The 12,500-nt window shown below is 38.4% G+C and overlaps 1 protein-coding gene across 1 annotated transcript in view; it reads right to left on the bottom strand.

Moving 5' to 3' along the window:
- The window catches only part of LOC107593977 (nuclear receptor subfamily 1 group D member 1-like), an 18,488-nt gene that overhangs the window by 3,081 nt on the left and 2,907 nt on the right, over positions 1-12,500 (bottom strand). Inside the window, exons 2-5 of the mRNA XM_016283897.1 lie at positions 4,633-4,932; positions 4,399-4,487; positions 4,156-4,300; positions 485-1,059 (exon numbers count right to left, since the gene is read on the bottom strand). Coding sequence (XP_016139383.1) covers positions 485-1,059; positions 4,156-4,300; positions 4,399-4,487; positions 4,633-4,932 — 1,109 coding nt within the window. The remainder of the gene's footprint in view (positions 1-484; positions 1,060-4,155; positions 4,301-4,398; positions 4,488-4,632; positions 4,933-12,500) is intronic.

Here is a 12,500-nt window from a genome sequence, read left to right as displayed (position 1 = left end):
ATTGGATTAAAACTTACTGACTTTGCTCACAAAGGGTAAAACAACTTCCAAAAAAATCAATAATAAGAATTTTTGTACTTTTCTGGGATATTTCTTTCCACTGTGTTACCCTTGTGATGTTCCTAGTCAAAAATGACCGGCTTACAAAACAAAATCACCTATAAATTTATTGTTATGATATATTATTACCAAATATTGGCTTCAGTCTTTTTGTCAACTTGTTTTCTGTCAGTTAGCACAAGTTTTGTATTTCTTTTTGTACTGACTGACCTTAGTTTTTGAGTGAACATTGCCAAATTTTTCCACAAATAATGCTTTTTTTGAGGTCATTGAGGCCTATGATCAATCAGTTCCAAAAAAGGAAAACAAACCTTCTTCCACTATAAAGAAACTTTTGTACAATACAAAGTTCCATGGATGTTAAAGGTTCTTCATGGAACCAAAGATGCCAATAAAATAAGTATGTATCTTGAACCATTCTTACCAGCACTTTGGAGCCAGCAGCCAACTTAAACGGACATGAGGCCTGGGTTTGGGACTCGCCAGCCACGTAGCTGTTGTAATCGACCTGAGTAGGTTGTGAGGGCAGTCTAATGCTCAACTGGGAGTGATTTTGGCTGAACGAAGGAGCGTAGCTGTACCCATTATTGTCCACCAATGAAACCGGGCATTTACTGTCGCTGGAAGCAACTGGGCAGCGAAGCGGGGTCGAGAAGCTTTCATGAGTAGTTGCGTGATACCCCACGAGAGTGTTCCCATGAGGGTAGTTGCTGTCCTGAGAAGGGTTTTTTTGAAAGGTGCTCGATCTGCTGCTGGTGTTCATGTTGCCTGCACGCTTGCTCAGGTGGTCCTGTGTGTTTGTGAAGATGTCCTGGTAGGCTCGTGATAAGGCACCAGTGGCCTCTTTGGATTGGTTCTCGCTGGGGCTGGGAGGAGGTTCGTGTGGTGGCGAGGTTTCCATGCCCATGGTGGACGATTCGTTGAGGCTGTTCATGTAGCTCTGCATCTCGTCCAAAAGCCGCTGCTTCTCTCGTTTTGGGATGCGGCCGAAACGCACAGCTAGGGGTCAGAGAGAGAGAAACAATTGGTTGACAACATGAACAAGACAACATAAAGCCATAATTTGCTTTCTTAATATTTGCTTTATCTGTACATGTTATTCTACAGACAAAAATGTGTAATGTTTAATGTTTTTTCAAAATGCAGTAACATTTTTTGAAATTGAAGAAACTGCTTTTTGTCCATACTGTGAAGGTCAGTGGGATCCAAAACAATATTGAACACCACACTTTTTCTTTATATGCACAAAAAAATTTTTAGTCTTAATCAATTTTGAGTCTTAGTCAATGTTAAAAATACAAGATGTTGTGAAACTACTGCATTTCTATGCGAATCAGTGATAAAAAAACATCCTGCCTGATCAGTAATCAAAATGTCCATGTCCCATTTCTTTTATAATAAAGCACATGGCAGCATCAGAAATAGCCTAGCGTGACAAAAAAAAGTGAAATATTGTCTGAAAATTGCTTTGGAAGTGAAGAAAAAACACACACAAAAATAGCACAGCTGCTGTGTAGGAGACAACTTGCTATCTAATATCTTTGGTTGCTGTGGTGTAGAATATTGATGATCATTAAATGCGTTAGTTACGTATTGGATGCTTTCGCATCTTTTACAAGCCCCTCACTCTTTTCTCCATCACCACCCCCTCCTCTTAAGTAAATCTGTCAGCTGTTGAATCTAAAAATAGCACCAATGCTACCATATGTTACCTCCCCCCACTTTTCATCTCTCCGTCACTACCTCCCCTTCCTCTCTTCATCCCTATGCTACTCTCACTCCTCTCTGAAGCCGTAAGTAGGGCAGTGGGTCAGGCAGAACGTGATGACAATGCCACGGGAATTGGGAGAGAAACTAATGTAAGGAAAGGAAGAGGGAAGAGGAGAGGAAAAAGCAGAAGAGAAGAGAAGAGAAGAGAAGAGAAGAGAAGAGAAGAGAAGAGAAGAGAAGAGAAGAGAAGAGAAGAGAAGAGAAGAGAAGAATGTCATTTGGCAGACTGAGGTGGTAGTAGATGTAAGGTATTATGGTACATCCTGAGATTACAGGATGAGAGCAGAAGGAAGGCAAATGGCAGAGATGTTCCATATATTATATATGTCTTACAACACCTGCATCTGAGAAAACGAGATAAGCCAACAGGACACTTTTTTTTCACTTTTCTGTAACTAACATGCAATGGTTGCATGTGTTACCCTGCAGGATGATAAATATTTTGCATTGCAAAGTCCATAACTGATTTGGCACTTACCAATCAGGGTTGTGTGCTATTTAGAACTGCACTGAAAATGCCTTTTAAATTGCAATTCAGTCCCTGAATTTCAGCTCAATTTGTATTGTATTGTTTGGAAAACAGGATACAAAATTGTACTTAGATTTGAATGTAGGAAAGCAGAATTCAAATTCATTATAAATTGAAATAACTGTAATTTTCAACTAGAAAAGCAAAATAAACTTAACATTTTGTTCGGACAATGCCTTATTTTGTCAAAAAAAGAGAAAAGTTAAAAAAGCAGTTTGTATGTTTATAGATAGATTTTTTTTTTCAGTTGCAATTAAGTCCATTATTCTTATTGCCATTCCAATTCAATTTCCGGAATTCCAGCTCAGTTTTCATTAGTGTAGCAAACAGGATGCAAAATTTCACTTCGATTTGGAATGCAAGGCAGTAAAACTAACATAAACTGAAATTCAAAAAAGTTCATGTTACTAATTTTTAACTATAAGAGCAGAGTTAAAACTCTGAATGTTGGTTTAACAAAAGTTTATTTAGTTTGTTTAAAAAAAAACTTTAACGTAACATTTCTTAGAATGCATTGCCAGTGTTGAGTTTGTTTCAATTGCAATTCAGTAAATTCCTCTTCCTGTCATTTCAATTCAAATTCCAATTCGACTTCCCGTGGGGTGTGGCCAATTAAAATTCCAATACATCAATTCTGAATTTCACTTAAATCTGTTAAATTCAGTTAAAATTCTTAGAATGTATCTGATCTGAAGACTACGGTGCTTCATCCTGTGCAAACAACATGACACACATAGCTTCAGAGCGCTGCACTGATTACTAGTCTAACAAATGGCAAGTTCGTAGCGGAAGTGAAACCATGCCGCCCCATCGTGTCAAACCAAACATCTGTTTGTATCACACCACCGAAATTAAACTAAAGACTGCAGTGAAGTGAAATGAAATCAGGGCGTCTACTTTATTGTGGTATTTGAGGCCGTTGCATGAGGTTTTCCTGTTTGTGCAAGAGAACCCGTCAGAGAAACAGGTTTCTAGGTTGTGGGCCCTAACAATTTCAGGAACCAGGGTAAAATTACTGTTTACCTCCCCCACTTTGTACCCAATAGACTCATTTCTGTTAGTGTGCTCTTAGAACAACATCCAGTGCAATCTGCTATCATAGCCAACCTAACTTTGATGCACATCCGCTGGTAACCATATGAAATTCTACTGAGAACCTGACTAAATAGGTCACAATGTACAAGTGTCAGTTTATTTTGCTAAATTTCCTCAAAAGTTCATCGGACAAGATGTATTGTTCATTTCAGTGTTATTCAGGGTTAAATCTCCGCCAAAGGCATTGTTCTTCTGAAGAGTTCAGATGCCTTGCTTTTTTCTGCATCCCTTGCTTAATTTTTGCTGCAGCACAACATTAATTGCTGAGGATGTTTTAAGGCCACAAGCGTGGTAATCAAGTCGCCCGTGTTCCAATTTCTTAAAATAATTCTTGTATTTGCTGCAGTTTTCCAGATGACTGATAGCTTCAGGGACTGCGTGACTCCATCCCTCATAAATCATTGTCTCTAGGAGGGATTGGGAGGCAGAGCTTAGGGAGCGTACGAGGGGGAAGGGTAACCCGATGGAGAGAATGAGGCGAGAAAAAGAAGGGTCCACAAAGGGCAAGCGAGAGACAGAAACGAGCACACAACAAAACTAAAAGAAACTTGCTCTCTTGAAAGTCACCAACGGTGCAAGACTAAAAGAGGAAAGTAGGTTGAGGGGGCGGGTGTGGTACTTGGCCTGAAGAATGCTATGAAAGTACAACTTTTCACTATTTGTTATATGTCAGTGCCCAGATAACCTCTTAAAATTCTCACCGTCACGGGACATGCCAACAGACAGGCATTTTTTGAAGCGGCAGTGCTGGCAGCGGTTGCGGTTCATGCGCATTATTAGGCAGCTCTCGTTCTTCACGCACATCTTGTAGTTAATGTTCTGCTGAATGCTGCGGCGGAAAAAGCCCTGCAAAGAACAAAAGACATGCGATATGATTAAACCACAATGATATGACAGAAAAGACTCATGCATGTTTGATTTATCAGAGGCTCGCTCTGTCTTACCTTGCAGCCTTCGCATGCATGGACACCATAGTGGAACCCTGATGCGATATCTCCACATACTTTACAAAGGAGCACCATGCCTCCAGTCTCTGCTCAGATAAAGATAGAAACAGAGAGAGAATGGGGTCAGGACGTACAAGAACGCATGTCCTTAATATTGGGGACTCGTTATTCCTTTGTGAAAGAAGATGCTGACTCTGTGTGATGCAGGTACTAAAAAGAGAACCCACTTACTGGTAAACGTGCCAGTGAATCCACAAGGCCTTTTACCGGCGATGGGATGGGAGTAGCTATGCGGGTTTGAAACTGTAGTGGAGTTGTTGTAGATTTCAGGGAACTGAAATACCAGTTTTGGAGAAGGTGGTGTTCCCACACTTCCTTGCTGCTTGAGGACCCCAATCTCGGTGAAGGTGACCTCCTCTGGGGAAGAGGGCTGGGAGTGAGAAGATGGAGATTGGGTTTGATACCCACTAGAGGGGCTTCCTGGGCATGGACTGGCACTGCCATTGCTACCAGTGTAGAGTATCACACCCCCTGTAAAAATACAAGAGCGAATGAAGCCTTTGAGTGGGGAAAAACATAAAAGTGGAACTTTATTTTGTTAGTAAATTTCATTATTAGTAAATGTACATTATTATTAATTCATTTAAACTGTTGATGTTGCATTTTCACTAGTCTTTCAAGCACCTTAAGTTGTTAAATGTTAAATCCCTAGTTAAAAGTTAGAGTTAGGGTTAATTTCATGTGCCCCAGTTCAGTTTGTTGTACTGGCTTATTTGCAAATCAAATCTAATTTGCATTGGCATTAAACAATGCTAAATGTAATTTACCTATCTAGACTGAAAGCCTTTTTAAATATTTTAATGACATTTTATTTATTTAAACCAGCATGTGAGATTGTTTATTTGCTGATAACTTGTCATGCTATCAAGTCATGAATATATTTCCAATATTCATTATTTCCTATTCGGCTATTAGAGTAACTTCCTTGTTGCTCTACCATCAAATTCCAGGTTCACTACAAATGCGCTTATCAGTCTATGAATTGGTTCTCGGACTTTCCTGAATGTTCAACATAGGCCTACAGCATTGTTGATCCTGGAACAAAATTCCCATCAAACAGTCAGAATTAAGGGATAAGTTCACAGGAAAATCAGTTTTAGGTTCACAACCATGATTAGGTGTTTCTACACCCTTTGTTACTCAGCTATCATGTCCCTCTGGTTTTAGGAATTAATCATGGTTAGGGTTAGGTTAAGGTGTGGGATAGGGTTAGGTCTATGTTTTTGGACGGTAGGCTAATGTTGATTCGGGATCAACCAAAGAGGTTGATCTAGGAAAATGTCTAACTTGGCAAAATCACGGCGACCAATATTAGTCGAAGTATGCTAATATGCAGTGTTGGGGGTAACGCATTACAAGTAATGCGAGTTACGTAATCAGATTACTTTTTTCAAGTAACTAGTAAAGTAACGCATTACTTTTTAATTTACAAGAAAATATCTTAGTTACTTTTTCAAAAAAGTAACACCAGTTACTTTGTTTTCCCATTTATTGACTGACAAGTCTCCTGTCCCCATATTGGGAGAAATCGTAAGTACAGAGGCGTTGTGTGCGCTGTGTGAACATGATGTTACTGTAGTTCTAGATTAAATGTGAATGTGCATTAATTCATCCCACTCACAAAAAAACTGATTTAGTATTCAAAATAAATTAAAACACTGAAACGCAAACTCAGAATATGACACAAACCTACAATAATTAAATATGTTAAATAACACAAATGTATCTAATCCCATTTTATTAACTAATGTCTTTGCTCCTGACCTTTGATGATCCAGTTTAACCATGCTAATAAGCAAAAATGACTTTAGATAAACTAACAATTGTGCTTCATTGTTTTTTTTATTGCTGAACAGTGTTGAACCTTGTTCTACTGTACAGACGTGACTTTACTTTTACTTCAGCCTGAGGTTTATTCATTACACTTTTTGGGGGGAAAGGGCTTTTACATTTTGCTATAAATAGAACTTCTTTATTAAAAACAATCAAGCCCTGCTCATATTTTAAAAGTAACGCGAAAGTAACGTAACGCATTACTTTCCATAAAAAGTAACGTGATTCGTTACTTTTTTAGGGAGTAATGCAATATTGTAATGCATTACTTTTAAAAGTAACTTTCCCCAACACTGTTAATATGCTGTTCTGAATTCAGCAAGTGGTTTTTTGACTCGAGAAATGCTCCGACTGATTCAGTCCGTTTTTGAGAATCGACTTGACCGATCGATCAAAAAGATCCGGTTCAACCACCTGCGGAAAACACTACGGCGCACCGTTCCTGTTTGTTTGCTATCTGTCAGGTTGTAGGGGCATTATGTGCGTGATATTTAATCGCTTGCAGCAGCTTTCAGAGGGAGCTGATGTAATGATCTAAACGACTGGAAGTGAGTGAGGTTTCCTCCGTCAGAACGATCTCATGCGTTAAAAACTATGACGGCTGTACAGCAACATATTGCGACGATCCCCATTTTAGTGAACTCGATATGTTCTGTATGGCTTGGTTTAATGGTCACACGTTACTTCAAATGAAACCATCGGCTTGTTTTATTTCCATTCCCCCGCAGGTTTCTCTTTCTCTCCCTCTGGGTTTCTGCATCCTATCGCATCCTCTCCGGTCATGCGCTCAGGATCACGGTCTCACGTGTTCGCGAGCTCTCCCGCCTCTCCTCTCCAATAATAGCCCTGGCACATTGCCCCAGCCAAACTGCACAACACCTGACCGGCGCCTCACATGGATTCCTGACACCGTTCCTACCCAAACCAAATCCGCAGTCTCGTGTAAACAGCTACAACAATCGCGAGTCGCGAGCATCAAACGCTACATATACACAGGGGCTTTGCGATGATGTTACGGTTCCCACACAGATGCGTCTCCTGTGAGAGAGGGGCAACGAGGAGTCACGTTTTGGTAGAATGTGCACCGTGGCTTTCAGATTGACTTTTTAAACAGCCCGAGGACACAGTCGGTCAGATCTGGGCCAAGAGAATGCGATCTAAAGCCGCAGTGTCCAAAACGTTTCGGGAATCGCTTGCACCATGGTGCTTTAACAATGTAATGCAGTAGTGGCTTTCAACAGGCAAACTTATTAATGATATTTTTAATAAACAAAATGCTTCTTCTTGCTTGTGCAAACAATGATGTTGAAGCTTGCAGTTTTCACACTATGGTGGTTGCTTTACTGTCAAGAGTCAGTGTCTCCATATGTGACCCTGGAGCACAAAAGCAGTCATAAGTCGCTGGGGTATATTTGTAGCAAGAGCCAACAATACATTGTATGGGTCAAAATTATGGATTTTTTCTTTTATGCCAAAAATCATTATGGTATTAAGTAAAGATCATGTTCCATGAAGATATTTTTTAAATTTCCTACCATAAATATATCAAAACTTAATTTTTTATTAGTAAAATGCATTACTAAGAACTTAATTTGGACAACTTTAAAGGCGATTTTCTCAATATTTAGATTTTTTTTGCACCCCCAGATTCCAGATTTTCAAATAGTTGTATCTCGGCCAAATATTGTCCTATCCTAACAAACCATACATCAATGGAAAGCTTTTTTATTCAGATGTATAAATCTCAATTTCAAAAAAATATGACTTATGACTGGTTTTGTGCTCCAGGGTCACATATGTTCTGATTCCCCTAGATGTTTGATAGATGTTTGAGTACTCTCTTCAGTCCACATCTAGGGGATTTTTTCCTAACAATTTTGTCATCTTCTGGGAAAAAAAAACTATTCAGTCACTTAAAAAAAACTCACCTGTCCTAACATTTTGCATGATTTAACGTATCATTAATATCTGTACTCTCTTAGAAATGTGTATATGTAAAAGCTGTCATATACAATTTAGATATTAAAATGTACACTTTATATACTAATTTGTATCTTTAAAGTATTAACATGAAACCTTTAGGGGTAAATAAGGTACAAAGGTGTATCTTTTCAGGGTACAATCCCAGTGATAGCGTTTTTTCTGATAGTGTAGTATGAGTTAAATGGCAAACTGCGTACTTGGGTTATCGATTTTGAATAACCTCTAACCCTAAATGCCCTAGCAAACACCACTAACAAATATATTGATTTACACTGACACAAACCTAGAGAGCATGGAATAATTTACCTAAAAGTAAAAATTTCATGAACATTTATTCAACCTTATGACATTGCAAGTGCACATGAGTATCTTCTGTGGAAAACAAAAGAAGTTATCACAATGTCAAAGCTACTTTTTCATGAGGCAATAGTGACCATGGCTGGTTCCCATTCACTTTCATTGTATATTCCTGATTGCTGAATGTTTTTAGTTTAACTATGCCTTTAATACTGTGCAGTGCTTATGACAATAAGCTAATTATTTCGTTAATACTGTCTTTCAATCTGTGTTTTCCACCATGTACACATCATTTGGAACCCTTCTGTGGTAAACAAGTTCAAACTACCAGCAAATATCTGCCTTACTCTTTTGCGTGTTTTTTCATATGCTGCACGCGGTATTTATTTAGCTCAAGTGTTTTTGTGATCCCTCCACTGGCACGTGCAATGGGACTTATTGTTGACATACTGCAGCACAGGATTTTACAGTCTTGTGATAGCGAGCCCTACCTGAGCGTGTTACTCAGCCTTGCCCAGCTCACAAACCCCACCCACATACACAGAAATACTCACACCTGGACACGCATGTGAGGCCACAGAGGTTAAAGAGACAAATGACATTATAGATAACAGGACATACCCATTATTAAACCAAATCATAGCGTCTGGGGCGCAGATGTTTTTAGCACCAGTTTCACATGATTGCAAACTAGTCTAACTCTTTAATTAGATATTAATCTAAAATATGTAGGTGTGATATTATTTTGTCTTTGTCCTGCCCTGTCTGAAAATAACCAGTTTGGACAATAAGCGAAGATAATACCATTTCTACAAGCTAAATGAGGAGCCGTGCACGTCATTGCAAGCCGGTATAAATTAGCGTCAGTGGAAACACCAGCATTAATTGAAGAATCAGCAGGTCTCTTTGTGAGCTTAGGCAACCCATGAACACCCTAATCTGCTAGTGAGCAAAGGCAGGCGTAGAAACGTGAGGATTTTGCAGGGACAATTATTCCCTCCTCCCTGGTCTCAAACACTGGCATGGTCTCCTTTCCTCCCTCCCTTGAGGAAAATAGCTGTAATACTCTGCCTTGCATGACCGCAATGTCTTGTACATTTGCCTTGATATACGCCATCTTAACATTTCTGCATTTGTATGGGTTGGGGTGGGAATGCAAGAAAGTTGAACATGCTGCAATTGTGTATGTAAAATGATCACGATATAAGCACATACTTTCACTTTTTAAAACTTTTTTCAGAACAAGCATGACATTTGCTTACTATTGAAGGAGATGTGCTCATATATAAATTAAGTGGGTTAATGCAGACAGAACTTCCATAAAGTGGGTCAAAATCACACACATATGTAGCCCATACCATTTAAGGCCAAAAGTTTTCAAACTAGAGTTCATTTCATTAAAGTTTCATTAAATATTTAAAATATATATATTTAGTAAGAATATTATATTATTTTATATTATATAATATTATTACATTTAGTATTTAGTAAAAATATATATCTTTTCTTTCTCAATTTTCAGCTCTCCTTGCAATGTACATATTGCGTATAGTTGTTATTTGTGTTGAATATTTCTAGAGAGTTTTCTTGTTGCTCATTGATCATATGTTCACTATTGAAGCTGCTTTGAAACAATATTTATTATGTAAAGTCTAGTATTTTAAAAAAAATTTAAATACAAAAATTTAACAACATTTTAATTTAATTGAAAATATTCAAATATTGGAAAAAGGTTTTTGTATCACTTAATACAAAAATATTTTCCAATATTTGTAATATTTTAAGTTTGTTTTGCTTAGTATATAATGCTTATTTTCTTCTGACTGTAATATATATATATATATATATATATATATATGCATAATCTGCCTTAAACTGCCATAATGCTTAGTATTTTCCACACACTGTATAAATAACAAAAACAACAACAACAACAAAATATTGAGGTCCTACACTCTTAAAAATAAAGGTGCTTCACGATGCCATAGAAGAACCTTTTTGTCTAAATGGTTCCATAAAGAACCTTTAACATCTGAAGAACCTTTCAGTTTCACAAAAGGTTATTTGGGGCAAAAAAAGTTTTTTCAGATAGTTCTTTAAAGAACCTTTGACTGAATGGTTCTTTGTGGAACCAAAAATGGTTCTTCTATGGCATCGCTTGAAGAACGAAGCACCTTTATTTTTAAGAGTGTAGGCATAAAAAAATGTTTATAAAATCATAAACTGCCTTCTGAAAGCAAACCCCAAAAGTACATTCGTACATTGCAGAATGTTCTCATGAAACTCCTTCATTTCTCCCCATGTTCGAAATCTGGGTGTGTTGTTTGATAATTCCTTAAAATTTGCTAAACAAATTAGTGCTGTAGTAGGTTCTAGCTTCTTCCATCTTCGCTCCCTTTCTAAAATCAAGTCATTTCTCTCGAAAAGCTCTCTAGGGGTTACTATCCATGCCTTTATTACGTCTCGGCTGGATTATTGCAACGCCCTCTATTTCGGAATATCAAAGTCCCAAATCTCTCAGCTACAAGTAGTTCAAAATGCAGCAGCTAGATTCCTGAAGCGGTGTAAAAAGTTTGATCATGCCACTCCCCTCTTGCGATCATTGCATTGACTGCCAGTTCACTATCGAATTGAGTTTAAAATATTGCTACTTGTCTATAAATCACTTAACAATCAAGCTCCGTCTTATTTGTCTGATTTACTCCACCCCTACTCCTCGAAGAGGGGACTAAGATCAGAGGGCAAATTTCTCCTTCGGACCCCTATAGAACCCGCTTAAAAACCAGAGGATCTAGAGCCTTTGAAGTAGCTGGTCCCACCCTCTGGAACAACTTACCAGTTCACATCAGAATGGCTTCCACTTGATCTGAGTTCAAGTCATATCTTAAAGCACATCTTTTCTCTCTGGCTTTTAACATGTAGTAATATGTGCCTTTGAATTGTTTTAATCGGCTTTTGTTGTTGTATGGATTTTGAATTGGTTCTAGTTGTTTACTGGTTTTCTCCTTGTTATATATTATTGTATGTTGTGCAGCGCCTTGGTTCGTGCTTAAATGTGCTCTAGAAATAAAACTGAACTTGAACTTGAACTCATGAGGCAGGAAAACGTGATGAGGCGCTACACTGACTGCATGACATCGCTGACCCACTGACCAACCTCCCCTTTCTAACGTACAATCTGCATCTAAACACAGAATCACTGAAGAAGCAGTGAGGGCGGGGGCGTGGAAATCACGCGCCGCACGCGGCTGAAAGAGCTCAGGCACGTGACGTGAGGACGATTGTAGGCGCGAGGGATGCGTTCAGTGGGAAGATACGCGCGCTGCGCTCCCATGAGCAAAACTAAAAGCCTCGCGCCTCTCCTATAATCGAAAAGCACTATAAAATAGAACAAGCGGGTATATAAATGGTGGGGGGTGGGGGGATGGTCCGTTACCCTGCATAAATCGCTTCTGGAACTTCTCATTCCCCTCGTGTGAACTCACTGGCGTTAACAGAGTATAGACTTTATGTGTGATACGTATTTAAACCATTGAAGCGTGTTACAGAGTTCCATAAACGTCCCAGCGTTTGTTTTACACGAAAAATAAATGGGACCATATAGGCTAATACAAATTATTCAAGATCCCGTTGTTGTACAATAGTCACATATTCAGCAGAGGTTTCATAAGTGGATTTGTAAAGCATCTGAAGTCAGTAGGTTAGTAAACCAAACCAAGTTTGCCATATTTTGCATAAGGGACAAAAAGATAAAACTATAGGCTACTCGATCTAGTCCCTTTGAAAATAGAAGTTGATTCTATTTTCATCTGATCAAAACCTTAAAATTACTTATTGTAGTTGGGTCAATTTGGGTAATATTGACTTTTTGAATGAAAGTTTATTTAGATCCTATATAAAGCACATTAGGAAACTACATATATATA

The sequence above is a fragment of the Sinocyclocheilus grahami genome, unplaced genomic scaffold (assembly GCF_001515645.1).
Source record: "Sinocyclocheilus grahami isolate Dianchi unplaced genomic scaffold, SAMN03320097.WGS_v1.1 scaffold178.1, whole genome shotgun sequence".
NCBI lineage: Eukaryota > Metazoa > Chordata > Actinopteri > Cypriniformes > Cyprinidae > Sinocyclocheilus > Sinocyclocheilus grahami.
This window is presented reverse-complemented; position numbering and strand designations above follow the sequence as displayed.